The 19,206-nt window shown below is 36.2% G+C and overlaps 1 protein-coding gene across 1 annotated transcript in view; it reads left to right on the plus strand.

Annotated features, from left to right (window-relative positions):
- Rme-8 (receptor mediated endocytosis 8) overlaps positions 1–19,206 on the plus strand; it is an 84,050-nt gene that overhangs the window by 58,767 nt on the left and 6,077 nt on the right. Inside the window, exons 28-36 of the mRNA XM_071587281.1 lie at positions 708–905; positions 1,172–1,414; positions 2,219–2,420; positions 3,742–4,071; positions 10,051–10,208; positions 15,208–15,395; positions 16,010–16,253; positions 17,602–17,826; positions 18,065–18,232. Coding sequence (XP_071443382.1) covers positions 708–905; positions 1,172–1,414; positions 2,219–2,420; positions 3,742–4,071; positions 10,051–10,208; positions 15,208–15,395; positions 16,010–16,253; positions 17,602–17,826; positions 18,065–18,232 — 1,956 coding nt within the window. The remainder of the gene's footprint in view (positions 1–707; positions 906–1,171; positions 1,415–2,218; positions 2,421–3,741; positions 4,072–10,050; positions 10,209–15,207; positions 15,396–16,009; positions 16,254–17,601; positions 17,827–18,064; positions 18,233–19,206) is intronic.

Genomic DNA, 19,206 nt, shown 5'->3' on the forward strand with positions numbered 1-19,206 from the left:
CAGCATTAGCCTACTCTTAACGAAGAATGCTAAGAGACCCACAGTTCAATGTCCTATCTGATGGATGGTGTACTCACTCAAAGTATTCTCTATAAAACACAACATAACAGTTCCAGGTTTAACTTTGTGGAATTCTTTCATTATAAGGGTAAAAAGAATATTAGAAGCTATTTAAACTTTAAATGAATTGAGAATATTAAGAAGTAACTCTATTTATTGCTGATGCTGTTATTTTTTGTTCCTTATTTGTTTTTGCAATGTTATGTCTTCCCTTCTTTTCTTACTAATATTTGATCAAAAGTGGGGATGCTATATTCAGGGAAAGAAGGTATTTTATCTGTCCGGGGGTCAGTTTGTGAAATAACCAAATGAATGTTCTGAACTACGTGTTCTAGGAATTAAAAATAATAAGCATGTACATATCTTCTTGGAAACATTCTCAATCATATGTCACAACCTTTTGCGTTAATGTTGTAGGCAAACACTGGCATAATTACTATTTTTTTCTGGCATAAGCAGTCAAAATGCAAGATAGTTTGCATGCATGTAACTCCAACTTTAGGTAATGAATTTGTTTGTGTATAATTCACTAGAAGTTCAACTGGTTAGCTTCATAAATGGTAGTAACTATGCTCTGCACACTCTCATATCTAATTCTTCAGGATTGTCGTCGGACACCACTAACTTATCTCTAATCCAATTTTCAGGAGGTGTCAAACCGTCTTGCCAAACTAGCTGTGGGAGCATGTGCTAGATTAGGAGGTTATCTACAAAGTGAAGGAAGTTCTGATGCTGATTCTTACTTGCCACGAGAAACGCCAGCTAATCCTGTTGCAAGAGCTGCACTCTCAGCTCTTTTGACTCCTTATCTGGCCCGGCAATTGACTAAGGATCAGCCGCAAGAGGTTGGATATTTATCTTAAAATTCATTGTTGTATCTTGCCAAATTCTTCCCACTAAAATAATAGAAAGTGATATTTTTGTGAACGTAGATTAATTTTTGTTCATAAAAGTAATTCCCATATCGTGGTTATGCTGTGCAATAATGCCCATCGGGTTGAGTGAAAATGTTTGTCTATATTTTATTAATTTGAAAAAATTTTCAAACAGTTTACATATTTCAATTGCCATTACCACATTTATGATATATTTTATGATTTTATCTTTTTAGCTCCTCAAAATATTAACTAGCAATACAGAAAATCCTTATCTCATATGGAATAATGGTACAAGGGCGGAGTTGGGTGAGCATTTAGAAGAACAAGGCAAGAAATCATGGGGCAGCAGTGAAGGTGGGGGAGACCATGCATTGCTTGCAGATTCATCATTTAAATACTCAGCTCATGCCAAAGAGCTCATGGTTGGGGAAGTGTTCCTGAAAATCTACAACGAGCAGCCTACATTTCCTATTGAGGTCAGTCATTCAAAATTCTTCGGGGTATACATAGGGTGGTGCATAGTAAAACCAGCTTATGGCTAAATTGAATAGATTCATTTTTTTATGCATTGGGCCAGGAGTTTGTTGCATGAAAATTATTTAATAGTTGAAGTTTGAGAGTAACATAATTTAATCCCTTTTGTTCTGATAACTAATCTGATCCGTAGATATCAGCCCAAGTATGTACCTATGTTGGCAAATGCACGCTAACATACTTTCAAATGAAGTATCAATCATTTAAGGATCAAGATTTTCGTTAAGTTATGTCTCGGTTCAGTTTTCAGTTTGACCAGCTTCTTTTTTACTTGAACTAGATTGGAAAACTATCTTTTCTGGAACCAATATTAATACCTACAAAGTGATTTACTTCACTAGAAATTCATACAAGATCATGATACCCACTGCAGAGTATACAAGAACTCATGAAGCATTTTTAGGCCAAATTATTAATGCACTATGTACCATTGAATGTGTAGAGTAGTGGAATAATACATAAGTGTAGTAGGAGAATTATTCAGTGTAATTATTTCCCTTTGATCCTGGACAATCAAGAGTCTACAATGCACATGACTCATTGTGTCGCAAAATGTGCCATGCAGATATGTGGTTCACAATTGTTTGTGGCTAGTTTTAGCCTATGAAAATTCAAGTTTTATTAAATGCATAATGATTATGAATCGCTTATTTCTTGTTTATTGTGAATTGTGTAATCTTTATAAACATGCATTTACTTAATTTTTTATTTCATTTGCTTCTGTTCTTTTCTCTTTATCCTTGCAGAATCCTAAGGGACTAACCATAGACCTTCTTGATTTCATTCGGAAGAAAAGTCAGCTAGAACTGCCATCAAAGCCTGAAGAAGATGGTTCATTAATTGAACTTGGCTATGATGCAGTGTCAGGGGCAGAAAGTGAAGTAGAAAGAGTACAACATGTGATCATGGCACTAAGGTCGCTGGAAAATGTCATAAAGAATAATCCAGGTAAATCTCTTCAGAAGGCTAGTTTCATGAAAGACATGAGAAGAAATTTTCACTGCTCTGCAGTTTGCACTGCATCATGATTTTTTGAACATACTTCATTGTGTATAAATTTTACATGTAGCAGTAAACTGTACTTTCATTCCCTGTTAATAATTGTAGCCATTTTATTGACTGAAACTGGTGAATTTTATTTTGGTTGAGGTTTTTGGTATGGGTGACACGTTTTGACTCCCCCAGTTTCAGCCTGTGCTGTGTGGGTTTTTTGAGTGCTGAATCTCTATGGAAAATAGCAGGTGGGAAAGGGGAAGAAACTAACTCCCCTATCTTAGTATTTGAATTTCATCCACCTTTGTACAAAGTGATTTTCTTTATTCTTTCGCTTTCCATCACCCATTAAGGCCTCCTTTGCATTAGGTACTCATTAACTTTAGTATTCTGGTCAAGATAGGTTTTTGATGGATTAAAGAACAATTCGCTGTTACTCTTTTAAGTCCCACCTAACACAATACAAAATACACTAAAAATCGTACGTATAAATCAAGCATTTTTTTATCCCCACATTCTGATGACCACTCTTCATTCTGTCCAGTGTGCCTAGTCCTTACTCTAATGTCTCTTACTGGTCATCAGCCCCTGGTTTTCAACACTGCTGTATTGCTACTCGATATTTCCTTAATCAACTTTTCTCAATGATCCGAGCAACCTTCTCTTTACCCCATTCCCCCTATAAATTCACTAATTTTCCTATTAGACCATCTTATTTTCTTCATTAACATTTCAGAAGACTAAATTACATGTATTCTCTTCCCTGCACAACCAAACTTTAGTGATGTATAAAACCACCCTCCATACCAAAACTTTTCACTCTTCTTTTCTCTACTACTTTCTGGAACTTCCTTGTCATCAACTCCCTATTCTTAGTGAAAGCTTCTTCTTTTAATGCAACTATGCTCTTGATATCCTTACTCATGTGTCCATTTTCATCTAAAACACCTCCTAAATCAGTGAAATGTTCTACCTACTCAATTTTAGGTCCTTCAATGGACAGCCTTTTCCTATTTCAATACCTTAATTTTCTTGTGATTGATGTTCATCCCATGCTTATTGCACTGCTTCTGTAATGTGCTCAGCTATTATTGCATTTCCTTGATGAACTAGCTTATAAAAGCCTGATCAATTCCAACATTATCCAATGTCCTTCTACTTTAAATTTTATGTACTGTGGTTTGATTTAATTGTTATTTCCAGGAGAGTTCAGTATTTCTTTGATTTATGAAATACATTACTGTAACAGATCAAATTTAATTTCTCCCCATTGTAGGTGTGGATATTCAGTGCATTGGCCACTTCACCCTACTCTTCTCACTATTACGTCCTGAGGAGCGAAGCCCTGGAATGAGTTGGTCTAAGTGTAGGCCAGAGGTGCAGTGTGGGGCGCTTGGTGTCCTAGCAATAGCCTCAAGGAACCAGCAGTGTGTGGAGGACATAGCAGCAAACGGAGCTTTTGTCTTACCTCATTTACTAATGGCCATTCATTCCTTACCAATCGGAGCTCAGGGATCCACTGCAGGTGCCAATATTGTCGTTGCGTTGGACACCCTCCATGCTCTCATGTCCAGTCCAAAGATAGTGAAAGAAGCTCTTGCAAGAGGTTAGTCATTTCTTTTTGCTTTTTATTGAATAAGTTGTGGTGTGGAATTGGGTCTTTTTATTTATTAATCTCTTGGGCTAGCCCCAAACAAGGGAGTAATAATTCTGTGATTCTCCATTTATTTGATGTTTGAAATTTGACAAATAGTGAAATGAGTTAATATGAACTTTTTTATTTAACCATTACATTTTTGAATTGAAATAGTTCAACTCATGTGCGAAAAGTTGTCATTATTTTTTTTGATAAGGTGTGCCCTTATTAGCTAGATTCCTGGTGGAGGGATTTTCATATCATCCATATTGTTTTCAGCATAGGTTTCCGTGCATTTCCATAAACTGAAGCCCCTGTGTCTATTGAAGTTATTTTTCTTCAGTTATACTTTAATGGCCTCAGTCACAATTTGATCCCAGCAGCCATTTGTGCTACTGAGCAACTTGGTGCATTTAAAATATATTGTTTGGACATTGTTGAAGTTGTGTTATGCCACTATAGATTTTTCAATGTAGAAAACTCTCCTCTCTTGGCCGGTCCTGGTGGTTGCAGGGTAACGTCATCGCCTTCCAACTCAGAAGTCATGGGTTTGATTCCCACCTAGGTGGGTTGTCCTCCACGTAGGCCTTAGGTGTTTGTAATTGTTTTCAACATGATGCACAAGGGTTAGGAAGGGACTATGAAGTCTCAATCTCGCCCCAATAAAAGTCATTAAATGAATAAATAAATAAAATGTTCTTTCATTCTCTTCTCAATTCTTCAGCTTGTTTCCCCCCACTTATGCTCTACCCACTCATAATAATAATAATAATAATAATATTTATTCATCCAAGAGACACAGTGCATAGTACTAGCTCTAGCAAGTGTATAGGACATGTCATGGTTTACAAAAATAGAAAGTATTACAAGAAACAAGTGTTACAAGGATAAAAGGAAGGAATGAACATTTATGAATTAGGTCTCAGGTATTCTTTGATGCTGTAAAAACACTTATCAGAGAGGTATTCTCGGACCATTTTCTTGAATACTGGTTCACGCTCTTCTTTTTTAATACATATAGGTAGGTTATTATATAATTTTATACACATTGACTTAGGACCATTTGCAGTCATGGTTAAGTTTGTTGATTTTACATGCAGGTTGTTGCATTGTCTTGTATTGTACAGGTGAATGCTATTGTTCGTTTCAAAATCTGCACTATAATTTTTAACAAGCATTATAGATTGATAGATATATACACAGGGAGCAGTTAACAATTTTAACTTTCTAAAGAGAGGTCGACAGTGTGCATAATAATTTTCATTACACATAATTCTCACCATCTTTTTCTGTATCTTTAGAACACTGAGAAGGTGAGATGGCAGTCCCCACAATACAATTCCATATGAAATTCTTGAATGAAATAATCCATAGTACAACATAATCAACACATTTTGACTTACAGTGTGTCTTATTATGGAGAGTAAGTAGTACACAGAATTTAACTTTTTAATTAAGTTCAAAACGTGGAAATTCCATTTGAGGTTACAGTCTACATGAAGTCCTAGGAACTTAAAATTACTTACAAAATTTAAATTACTACCATATGTTGAAAAAGAGTTATCAATTGTGCTGTGCAGAGATGAGAAGACCACTGCATGAGTTTTTTCAACATTGAGAACCAGATTATTACATTTGCACCATGTAGACATTGTTTTCGTCAGAAGATCACCAGCCACAGCCAGATCCCATAGATTTTTACTGGGTGTCATTGCACTCACATCGTCAGCATAAATAACACATTTTTTAGAACCATTTAACTGCAGCTGCCCAGGAAGATCATTAATAAAAATTAGAAAAAGTATAGGTCCAAGCACTGACCCCTGTGGTACCCCTCTGTTAACCTCCAGGGGGCTGGAGAGGTAAATTTCTCCATCATTTTTGTAGGCCACCCTTTGTTGCCGATTTGCAAGATAGGACTTTAGCCAGCTCAATGCTACTCCCCTGATGCCCAATAGCTCACATTTTGATATCAACTTACTGTGGTCTACAGTATCAAATGCTTTGCTCAGATCATAGAAAATTCCCAAAACCTTACATTTAGAGTCAATCTCTTGGATTATATAATTGATAGCTTCAAAAAGAGCAAGATTAGTTGACTTTCCCTTGCGGAAGCCAAACTGGTTGTCTGATAGCACATTTTGGCTTTCAAGATAATCAACCAGTCTTTTGCAGAAAACACACTCGAGAATTTTACCAAATTGTGAAATGATAGATATTGATCTATAGTTTTTTAAATCGTTTCGGTCCCCTTTGTTCTTATAAATTGGTAAAACCTTAGCCATTTTAAGGGAATTCGGGTAAATGCCCTCAGCCAAGGACTGGTTCACCAGCATTAGCAGTGGTGCTAGAATGAGATCTCCACAGTCTTTTAATAACTTTCCAGTCACACCATCAAAGTCAGCAGAGTGTTTTTTCCCTATCTTACTGAGATAATAGCATAATTCACTCACATCACAGGGTTTAAGATACATTGATGTATAAGTTGCATTATTGATTGACATGGGCCCTGAAGGCACAGGATGTGGGGAATTAGGTAGAGACAAAAAAGCTTTGTTAAAAGCATTGGTTATTTTACCTGGTTCCGTGATTAAGTTGCCAATGTTATCATTTACCTGGAGAGGCAAAACCATGGAATTTAAGTTGCTGTTGCTTTTTATGATTTCCCATGCTACTTTTGAGAAATTAGAGGCATTCCTAATCCGCCTATCATTATACTCCTTTTTTGCCTGCTTTATTAAATACCTGAACTCTCTTTTTCGCTGGGAGTAAAGCTGGTATGTTGTGCTGTCACTAGAAGATTCAATCTGTAAGTACATTGTTTTCAATTTTTTTGACATACTGCAGATTTCGGGCGTAAGCCAGCTTTTCTTATTACCTCTCCTAATTTTAACTGGCTCGTAAGGAAAAGCAAGGTTTAGGTAATGTATGAAGTAACTGTAGAAGACTTCGAAATTTTCATTAACATTGGCCAACTGAAATGACCCCACCCAGTTGTGCTGGTTAAGCAACACCCGAAAATAGTTAACATTCGACTCACTGAAGTACCTCTGGTATTTAAAGGCCCTGGATGATGATGAAGCATTTTTACACAAATAAAAAGTAGACAAAATCGCGGAGTGATCTGACACTGCAGGATCAAATACTTTGGTTTCAGTACTGCTTTCAGGATAATCTGTGAAGACATTGTCTAACAGAGTTTTACTCTTTGCTGTTATCCTGGTAGGGGAACTTACTAGTGGTGTCATGTTATATGTGTCAAAAACTTGCAGTAGTTGTCTTTGATCTTTACCATCAACCATCAGGTTGCAATTGAGGTCCCCAGTAAGTATAATTGAGGGTCTGGACGAATGATTAGTTATATTATACAATAAATTCTCGAGTTTTTCGAGAAATGACACATAGCAAGCCAGGGGAGACCTATAAATAACCAGGACAACCAAAGCATGGTCAGCCATTGTAAGCCTTACAGCCGAGCATTCAAACGTTAATTCATCATTGAGTTTACTTATGTTACGTGAAATAGAATTAAAAACTAGGCTATCTTTGACAAAAATAACAACACCACCATGTTGAAGATTTTGACGGCAGAAAGCGTCACCAATTACATAACCTGGGATTGATACAGTCACGTCTTTTAGCCAATGTTCACAGATACAGATTATGTCAGGTTTTTCACTTGTAGCCACAGCTTCAAGACCCACAAGTTTGTTACTTAAGCACTGGATATTTAGCACTAAGATTTTTAACTCAGATCCACTTTTACATGAAACAGGTCGGTCTTTCGTCACGGTTAACCTTTTGGTGGGTTCGCCGAAATTTTCCGAGTATAGTCACAGGTTCGTGGAGCCTTTTTTCATAGAGTTCGTTTGTCTCCGTGTGACCATTCCGGTCTGGGTACCTACAATATCATATGACGTTTGATTAGGAGTAACTACCACATCTGTGTCCATCGCAGGTGAGGAGGGTAGACTAAACCTTTTCGATGGGAAGAATTTTCCTATCTTCACTCCCTGGGGCCAGATTTCACATTTAAATAAATCTTCTCGTAAATTCAGTGGTGCGTCTACTTTAAAGGAACGAAATTTCTCACCAGCATATAAGTTTTCACAAACAAAATCACTATTAGGAAATTTCTTTTGAAGATATCTGGTGATATCATCAGTAGTTACTACAGCTAATTCTACTCGTCCCACGTAGAGAAGGGACCGCCGGGGGACACCGGAAAAGTTTTGCTGGTCACTTGAGCACGCACCGCTGCCGAACACGACCTTGTGTTTACGTTTTTTGCTTTTCACATAGCTCACCTTATATAATATAACCTTATAGAATAATGCTTTCTGCCCAATTATGCATTGCAGCAGTGAGGAATGTTTTGAGCCCCCCTTGACATTTGTGGATAGCTTCCCACCCTATACATTTCTAGTATCCTGGAAATCCAGTTAGATATAGTAGAGACATGAGGAAAGCCAGGCTTTGGCAATCAGCTTGTCTTCTTCCACTTTATATTTTTCTCTCTTAATGAAGGCTATTTTCATGGCCGAAATAGTCTTTCGATTGCTATATCTATTCTGCTGGAATGTGGCTGTTAGGTGTTTTAATTCCATTTCCAGGGTGCTTGTTCCCTAACTTATGTCACATGGTTGTAACTCACTTTTGAGCCGAGTCATCAGCAAAATACTCTTCATTGGAGGTGGTGCTTCAGCAAAGCATTTTCGTCTGAACTTAACAGCATTTTGTGTGTGTATTTGTTTACTATGAATACATTTCCTCTATTTCGGCATTGTATTTTTTTGGTTTCCTTGGTATTTTTTGGGTTTTCTACTCTTAAATATGCTATAATAATTCATACTGTAGTGTAATGAGTCTTGAACTTGTCAAGAAAGAATTAATTATGCTACATACATATTGCAATCCTTTAAAATCACCAATACTATTATGGTTATGGCAATTGAAAATATTGCTTGAGTACTATGTATTACATGAAGTACAATACAAATTTACATAAATAATAGTAAGCAAATATGTTGATATCAGTGAAGCAGAAACTCCTTCTCCCCTCTTTGGAACTCTTCACAAAAATTTGATAAAGACCAGCATTATATTTTTTCTTCATACCTTAAATATTAAGCGCTTTTGAATCTGCACTTTTGATTTCCTAGACTCAATTTTTATCATCCAAAATCATATACTTTTGGCATTTGTTGTATAATGCCACATCAAGCTTCCAATTAATAAATTATCACAGATGAGTGTGCTATATGTATGAGGGTCCTTTACTTTAGGAAAAATATTTATTTACTGAAAATTTAGGTCATAATCGAAACTGAAATTCGGTTAACTTTGTTCTTGTTGGCATTCCCAAAGTAATATGTGTGTATGCAAGAGCATTGTGAAGGAGATGTAATGAATTTGCAGAAATTCATTTCACTAGAAAGAACATAATGCATGGAAGATTGTATATATGGTATGTATTTGTAAAATAAAGTTAATTCAACCCATGGCAGTTGGAAATAAATATTGAGGTGATTAAGTTATATACTCTGAAATGATATTGAATTTTTTAAGCATTTATAACACATTTTATATGCATTTGATTATTGTGACATCATTGTATAAAGAAATTTGGCTCCTGTGCACATCTTGGTGCCCGTATAGTTAAAAAAGAATGCTATTTGAGTGTTAATGATTGATGTACACTTTACAGCAGTAAGTTTACTGTACTCCTCTCCTAATGTGAGGATATGTATTTTTGAGTGTTAATTACCTGGTTAGTGAAGTACTCACTATGGTAACCTTCCAACCCTAATATTTGTCCCATACTCAGAAACTGAGAAGTGAATGGTATATATTAAATCAAAATGATATATTTTCTATTTTGAAAGTGTTAATGACTTATGATTATATTTTTGTCTCTGTTGAAAGATTAATTTAACGTCATTTCAACAGGGGCGATCATCTATTTGTTGGCCATATTTTGTGATGTTGCCCGAGGTACAGCAAGGTCTGGTGGTGTTACTGGCCGTGCTGGTGCTAGCATTACTCTTCGGGAGAAGGCTGCTGAGCTTTTAGGAAAAATGAGTGCTGATAAATTGGTTGGGGGAAAGGTATGTACAAGTTGTAACCTTTTTTTGAAAAACAAGGTGATAAAATTGTTTTTATAGTTATCTGATCTGATTTTTCCTAAGTTAATGGCTACTGTTTTAATGTAACTATTGAGATTATCTTCGATAGTCAATGATTTGGGAATGAGGCAGTATTTCCCATAATGGCCACTACTTTTAAATATGTACGTTGAGCAAATGTTAAGGGAGGCAAGTGAAGGGCTTGAGCTAGGAATAAAAATGGGCAGCAAGGTGATTAAGTCAGCTTGGTTTGCAGATGATGAAGCAATAGTTAGTCAGAGAGCCAAGGGAAAGCAGTTATTGTTGAGTGCTTTACCGGACAAATGTGAGTAGTGTAAGATGATGATTGATAAGAAAAAACTAAAGTAATTGAATTCTTGAGGATTGGGAAATCTAAGTTAAATGTATACATGTAAGTATGAAGGCACTGGCATGTAAGTAGGAAGGGATAAACTGTAGCAGGTGAATCAATGTGCAAATGTGGACAGTAATTTGGAAATAAATTTGCATTATAACTCTGGTCATTAGGAGAAGAGACTTAGCGAAAGTACATGTATTTACCAGGAGAGCAGAATTGATGATGGATGCATTTGTAATTTGATAGATTAGTAAAGACTTCAGAAAGGGATATAGTACTTTATGGATCCAAAATCTGACCTTGGAGGCTAAAGGACTAATTTGGAGGATGCAGAGAGATAAGAGATTTTGAGACATGGTTAAGGAGAAAATGATGAAAATAAGTTGGCTAGAAAGAAATACTACCAACAAAGTTTTTAAAAGGGTTTATGAAGAGAGGAAGTTGCTGGGAGAAATTCAATAAAGTAAGGAAATCAAATCAAGTAAATATTGGATGCTGAGGGCCATGAAAGTAAGCTGAATGTTGAGTAAACGGGGTGAAGGAAGGCAGGGAATAGGTTTTTTAAATACATGAGGGCAAGTAGAAGATATAAAGAACTGAAGAAGGAAATGATATATGGCAAACGAAATGAAGTTCTATATATATGTTAAAGATAATAGGACTGGAGGGCCCTGGTTTGACTGTGGGTGATGCCTGGTTACCCCAAAGTTTGCCCAAACAGTGTGAATTTTAGGTGTTAGATCTTTTTAGGAAGCTGTAAATTGTACAAGGAAAGAAACTGACCCTATTACTATGCTTTATGAATTTCACTCACTTTAAGGAGCTCAAGGTGAGTTCTACCTTCACCTAAAATAAAATCTAGTTTCATTACCTTGGAGGATTATTTTGATTTTACGTGTATCTAGAGTTTTTAAGAAAATGGAGTGGTTACCAGCTTTTTTCAACTGAAAGGCTGCAGATGTGTGTACATTTACATTTTTTTTAGAGAAATCCGAGAGCGCATTGACTTTAAATGTATAATAATAAAACGGCTCTCTTTCAGGCAAGGAGATAGGTTCAGTAGAAGAAGATAGGGAGATCATAATAAAAGAATAATGAAAGTTACAAACAAAACAATTGGTAGAGAAAGGAGGAAAGTATTTAAAAGCCACCGATTACGAAATAGAGTGCATCAATTTCAGAGAGTAAAAATCATTCCCCTTGACCAAGATTCAAACCCGGATCCCTTGACGTCCGGGCGAGTGTTTTAGCCAGTTTTGCTCTCAAGGCATCCACTTAAATTCTGAAATTTTTTGAATCATGGTCAAGGCAAATAATTTTTACACTTTGAAATTGATGCATTGTAATGCACACTTAGCAGATGACTCCGTTAAAAAGTTACTGTTTCAGCATCTCCCGCAGTTTCTTGGAATTTACAGAATAGAGGGTTAAGAATTGAGATGAGAGAATGAAATGGAAGAGCATAAATTGAGTAATGGAAAAGGAAGTACAAAAAGAATGGTGGAAAGAGGATTTCAGGGAGATAGAGTTTACAGAAACATAGAAATGGGTGTGCTACATACAGGGTCTGTCCCAAAAATAAGTATAAATGTATCATCTTTTTGACTCAAAAGGCATTATCTACAAAGTGTTTATGCCTCAGGGACGGACATAGACAGTAAGTATTATGTCAAATCAAAAGGATGCAACGTGTCAGGAAGAAGATCTTTGCCAACTGGAGGCTGCACCACTACAACACCACTGCCTTCCTCATGACCGAATACCTTGCCAAGCACAAGGTGGCAATGCTGCCCCCAGCCACCCTGCTGCCCCGATTTGGTGCCGTTGGACTTCTTTTTGTACCCAATAAAATAAAAAGGAGCTTGAAAGCAAACCATTAGGGAATGCTGAATACCTAATATAAAAGAGGCTGTGACAAGGTGCCTGAATGAGGTTCCCATTAATACCTTCCAGGAAGCATATTGCGATTGGCAGAGGTGTTGGCAGCTGTATGTCGATGCACAAGGGTGCTATTTTGAAGAATTTTAGTAATTTGTTCTTTGATCTGCAGTAAATTTTTTCCTTAATTTATTCTACATATTTTTGGAACCAACCCTATAGGAATCTGAAGAAATATCAGCACGTAAGAAAGGAAATTCTGCTCCATGCTCACTTTTAGAGGGTACAGTACAGAATATCTCACTAGGATGAGATAAGAATCGACCATAAGAAAATGAAGGTAATGTGATTCTATAGAAACAGGTAGTCTAAATCAGATGTTAAAGTTTTAGGTGCATAAATTTAAGCAGGTGAATTACTTCATTTACACATTTTGAAAGTATTTTAAACCAAAGTGGTGAAAGTAGAAATGGCATTATGAGGATCAATTGCTAAAGAAGCATTTATGAAGAAGAAGTTGATGATGATAAGGAAATTTAGCAAAAATGTAAATAAAATGTTACTTCAACGTATGATTTGGAGCATAATCTTTTGTAGTGTGAAACATGGTTGTTTGGGCAAGAGAACTAGCATGGAGCAGGTGAGGCTTTGGAGATATGAATATGGAAAAGAATAGAAACACTCAAATTAATGGAAAAGAAAAAAATGAAGAAATGTGTATTATATGAGAATAGAGAAATTTTTTTGAGGAGATTCAAAGAATGCAGGAAAAGTGGAGGGAAGAAATGTTGGGAGGCAGTTTAATAGTGCAGACTTTTATAGAATGGAGAATGTTGAGCAGTTAAGGTAGAGTGAGGAAAATAATTGGTGTTTTGGATTCCATGAAGAATTAGTATGTATGTTTAGCTGAAAAGTAGTTTATTGTTAATTTTGGGAGTTCGAATATTTTAAGTATTATAAGGTAACCCTGAGATTTCTTACATTGCTTGATGCCTAGTTTCATCAAAAGCTTACTTGGCTGCTGGACCACTGCTAAGATTTATTTTGTAATCCTATATAGAAAGTCATTTATCCCTGGACTGTTTTAAAAATTCTTAAATAAATTACTTATTACTGATAATGTATTATATTGTTTGGTACCATATATAGTGTATAGTATCAGTTTATGAACTCAAAAGTAAATTTAGTGGTATTGTCTTATAATTTTTGTTCTTGTATTTGGTGAGGAAAGAAGGGAAAATCAATGGAGAGGCAATTGAAGACCTTTTTGTCAGGGTCAACAAAATGACTAAGCAAGTCTGACATATGGAGGTATGGGGATTAGGATGATGCAGTGGCTAATGTACTGGCTTCCCACCCTGAGGGTGTTGCCAAATATTTTTCAGTAGTGTTCTGATCCCTACTTGAGGTATTTTGTGGGGAGGGTACTTTGAGTTAGTACGCCGTCTATCAGATTGGATGTTAAGCTGTGGACCCCTTGGTGCCTTTCGTTAAGAGTAGGCTAATGCCGACACTAGGTTTCTCTCCAACCTTCATCCTTTCCTGTCCATCCCTAGTAGCGCAAATTACCTCAGCTTTCAGTCACCTCCCCTAAAACTACTACTACCATATGGGGGCAACCTATTACACTAGTTATTTGCTGACTGTCATGCTAGTAAAATTGCTTATACATCATATGGAACATCTTCAGAAAATTGACTGGTTATAGGCTTTGGTAAAAATTATCTTATTTTCATACCATGTTTTTATATTCACATTTGTAATATTTATGTTTTTTGTTAAGATTTTTTTCACTGTTGGCTGTATAGTACAAGTTATGCAAAGTCCTGCGTATTACAAGTTCCCAATGCCTTGTATTATATAACTAGTTAACTGAATACCCATAGTTCATGGGGAAATTCAATTTACTCATTTGAGGCAAAATGTGTTCACATATTCATGTAACATGGATCTGTGCAAATCAGGGGGTTCTGTATTTATCTTTATACAGCTGATTTGTGCTGACACTGCTTTTTTATTTCTTTATTGTCATAGCTTATGATGAATCCTAAGGCTTCCGCGATGTCTATCTGATGAAGAATCCATGCTGCTGGGAATTACTGTTGTGAAGGTTGATTGTTAGACAACTTTCGCCTCCAGGACTGGGGGTGAAACAGTTTTCCAAAAATCAACCTACGTGACGGTAATTCCCAGAAGTAGCATTGATCCTTCATGGCTCATGATTACTTGTTATAATTTTGCTCAGACAATCAGTATCTAGCAAAGTCATGTTAAATATTACCATATTAACCCCTATTCCAAGATGTGTGATTTTTTGGGTACCAGATCTTCCTGCGAAACCATAGGCGGCACAGGGAAAGGAACTGGCCCCCCTACCCTGATGTGTGAATTTCACATGCCATTGGGCTTTGTACTAGGTGAGCTCTACATACTCATTCCTATCAAACCAACCTTCGAGTTCATAACTGTGGTGTTGGTAACCCCTTATCCTTTTCTAGCACTTCTGATTTTGAACTACACTTTTACTCATTTGTTTACCATGAACTCACAATTATGTATTCTATTTCTTGGTTGATGGTCATTGATTTAACCCAGTGTGGATTTGCTGACTCAAAATTTTAATGGACATTTTGTTCTACTTGTGGTTTTATGTATAAAAATGACTCTGTTTTTGAAATTCATATTGATGAATATTGTTGGGAATTCTCTATGACTGTGCTCACCGGACACAATTTTATGAATCAGGTTAGACTTGTGTTGGGAAAACTGCTTCCTGCAGCTCTGGCTGATTCATTCCGGGGTGATACGGGATCAACGCTGTCTGCAGCATCTTGTGTTGAAGCTTTTGAAGCTCGTCATGCAAATCCTGAATTAGTTTGGGATGATGACGCCCGAAGACAGCTCTGTTCAGCCATAGGAAATTTGGCAGAAGGGTAAGTTGTCTCCCACTGAGGCGATTATTAAGTACTTCAGTACTTTCTTGGTGTGCAGCATTTGCCTCTATATAATATTATGATCCAGACTATAAAAATACCAATTTTTCTTCAGTTAATTTATTACTAATATTTTGCCTGTTTTAAATAATGAAATGATGATTCAGCTGTTAATAGCCATGCAGATGAGCACACTATCCATCTGACTTGTTTGGCATTAGACAGGAGTATATTCATTAGTCTTCATGATTAGAATATACAAAATTAATGAGCTATAAATAAATAACTATTATGCCTCACAATGGTAAAATATAAAATAAAAAAGATACAAATGGATACTAGCTTTTTTTATTCATACACTGTTGCTAGGTAGCAGGCATTAATTAAGCATACTACCAAGAGTATCATTTAACTCAGTAGAAGAAACCCCACTAATTCAAATAAATAACTGTAGTTTATATGAATGCATGTATATAAATGCAATGTATGAAATAGCGCCGCAAGTTACTGCTTCACAGTTAGCAATCCATTTCTCATCATATCTCTTCAATTTATATAGTTTAAAATACATATTCTCATTTTTTTAAATGTTTTCTTTCTTAATTTTTTTTCAGACATTACAAAGCTCAGCGGGAGAATCTTTCAACAATATGGAGACTTCCAGAGGAGAGTACTCTGATTGAGATGCTTGGTAGTGCCTCAACAGTTAGTGGTGGAGGAGAAGCTGTAGTTGGAGGGGTTTATCTTCGTCTCTATGTGGCAAATCCAAACTGGCAACTCCGTCGACCAAGAGAATTCCTAACAGAGTTGCTTGATACATGTCTGGGAATAATGAGCCGTGATCCTAAGACTGTTGATGTAAGTTGCTTATGTTTATGATGGCTTGATTTGTTAATTTAGTGATAACTGCTTTAATTTAGTTTAATGGGGATCGGGATGGTGCGGTGGCTATCATGCTTGTTTCCCGCCAAGAGGGCCTGGGTTCGAATCATTGAGACGGCAGATGTTTTTCAGTGATATCCCAATTCCTGCTTGAGGTGCTTTGTGGAGAGCACTTCAAGTGAGTATATGCTGTCCGTTGGATGGTATGTTAAACTGCACACCCCTTGGCACCTTTCATTAAGAGCAGGCTAATGCCGATGTTGGGTTTCTCTCCACCCTTCCTTTCCAATCCATCCCTAATGATGCAAATGACCTTAGCTGTCGGTCGCCTCCACTAAAACTACTAATCTATTTAGTTGTACTTGTATTTGTTTCAAGGGTAATGTTGTCAGTGTAAGGTGAGGTCATGTAATTAATTAGTAACAAAAATCACGGAGTTCAGCTGGAATGGATTCTAAGTTCATAATATCAATTGGTACTGTTAGGGCAGCCATAAAGAAAAATAATTGTTAAATGAGAATGTGAATGCATGTCAATCTTGCTTTATCAAATTTCAGTATGTTTTTCTAAACATTTAACTCACTTATGGCCATTGGAATGAATTTACATTGATTTATAAAAATATAATGCAAATTTACTGGAAATGCTTTTAGTGACTGGAAACATATGATTAGCCTTCCTTCCAATTTTTAAAACTCATGTTTGTATCATATAATATATCCTAAATTTTATCAGTTAATGGATCAAAGAAACCATTATATGAATGATTAAGTTAGAAAATTGTTAAGCACTTAACCCTTGAGACCTGTGCATGAGAAAAATTCATTGTATTGAGATCCCATGTTGGCTTATCAATTATTGCAGTTGATTAAATCTACATCACATAGTTACTAGACTTACATTTGGGTAATACTACCTTGATCAAAAAGTTCCCGGAATAACCACCGTGTGGCGCTCCCATCGTTCCGATTTGAGTTCTGTTTTTAGTATACTTGGAAAGTATATTTATTTCCAAAAGGTTATGTATTTACTAGACGCACCTTTAAGTATTGGAGATGTAGTTATATATAATGTGAAAAAATCCCCAAGATTATTCCATCCTCCTCGACTAGCCACCATCCAAGGTGCCCTGAACAAGTGTACCCCTGGTATTCAAACAAACTACCCTTTTTGCTATCGTATCTATCATAATCAATCATTGTTTTGATGGTGGTGATATATCATTAATCAAGATGTGAAATCAAGTTATTCTAACATGTTGATTTTAAGCTCTTAGAAATCTGTTTGTTTAATTATCATTTTGTGCTTACTTTCCATCTTCAAGGTTGAGTTCCTAGATCTATGCACAAATGCTATTGTGGCACTCCTCAAGTCCCAGCCTGCCTTGGCCGATCAAGTTCCAGCTTTAGGGCATCTACCTCGCCTGTGCCAACTCATGGGAAAGTCAGCCTTAGCCCTAGTTCCAAAATCATCTGCTGCCCAAAACAAAAGGGAAGATCCAGTGCCAAAAGCAGCCATCCAAATATTGCATCAAGTGTCAGCATCCCAGGTTAGGTGGTGGTTTCATGTTCTTTGGATTAAGTCATTTTAAAGATAACCAATAATTTCTCCAGTACGTGATTATTAAGTAAATTTTGTTTTTTTTTACTAGAATTAAAATTTAAGAGAGCCCTGTTATTTTCATTGTTGTGTTTGCATTGTTAGAATTTATTTGTCTTTTCTTTTAATTGCATACTTGATGGAACTCCTTTTGTAATCTGTTTTTTTTATTTTCCTCTCATTTTTAGGTGTGCATTGAAGCGCTCTCTCACACAGATTGCATAGCCCCACTAAGTGCTGCTCTTCGGTCACCAGGTTTAGTGATTGGGGATCCTACAGGGGGTGATGTTACAGCAGTTGCTTGTGAAACCCTCTATCGCCTATTTTCTGCAAATTTTGATGAGCTAGTGCGACAGGTAAGAAATTGGCTATCATTTTTTATGATCATTTTTGCCTTCCCAAATGTAAATTTCTTTTTTGCTGGAGTAATGATGAAATTTTCTGTTTTAACAACTCTAAAGATCATTAAAATAGTTTTTTCTTGAACCATTGTTTAATAGCCATAATTAATCTCCATTATTCACCATAAAATATTTTTTTTAATTTTTCAATTTTTATTAACAAAAATAATATCAGCTTCAACTTTTTTTTGATAAAACTCCGTACAATTTTGAACATTTGTACACAAATTTTCCAATGTAATGTGTGTCTTTTCAATGTAAATTGAGCATTTTTAAATATACTTAATGATCCTGGGTCCTGGTTTGATTCCTGAGGATATCTCTGGGGACCCTTAGCTTCACCAAAGCCCTGTTACTTTTGGGTACGAGGTCTTCCTGGGAAACCACAGGCAGTACAGGGAAAGAAATTGGCTCCCTTACCCTAATGTGTGTTTTTACTTGCTTCCAGGCTTAGTACTAGGTGGGCTCTACCCTTAGCTTGCAACCTAATATTAGAGTTGAAAACAGTGGTGGTGGTAGTCCTGGTAAACTTTGCTTCATCAATAAAATTTTTAAGTATTTTTTTCAAGGGAATGTGTAGCATTAGGAGAAAGCTGTTTAAAAACTCCTTTTATGGCCCCCATTCATCTGATAAATTTGTTTGCTTTAGTGCATAGGATTTGTTAAGGAAAATACGTTAACACAAGATGAGAGTGTTGGATATGAGGAACTTTACATTTGGTTTACTCAGGTCATCTGAGTTAACCAAGGTTTAATAAGGTTTGGAAAGAAGTTTTTAAATGATTACTTTTTTGTGCTGTCTGTTTCTGTATTGCCATTGAGGTCTTTGAGTGGTTCAACAGTTGAAGAATGTTTACTCTATAATTCACCTCCTTAGGGTGAAAATTCCTCTGAATCATCTTGAAGGTATTCATAATGCATTTTCCTTT

The sequence above is a fragment of the Hetaerina americana genome, unplaced genomic scaffold (genome assembly GCF_022747635.1).
Source record: "Hetaerina americana unplaced genomic scaffold, ioHetAmer1.1.p SCAF_3, whole genome shotgun sequence".
Classification (NCBI taxonomy): domain Eukaryota; kingdom Metazoa; phylum Arthropoda; class Insecta; order Odonata; family Calopterygidae; genus Hetaerina; species Hetaerina americana.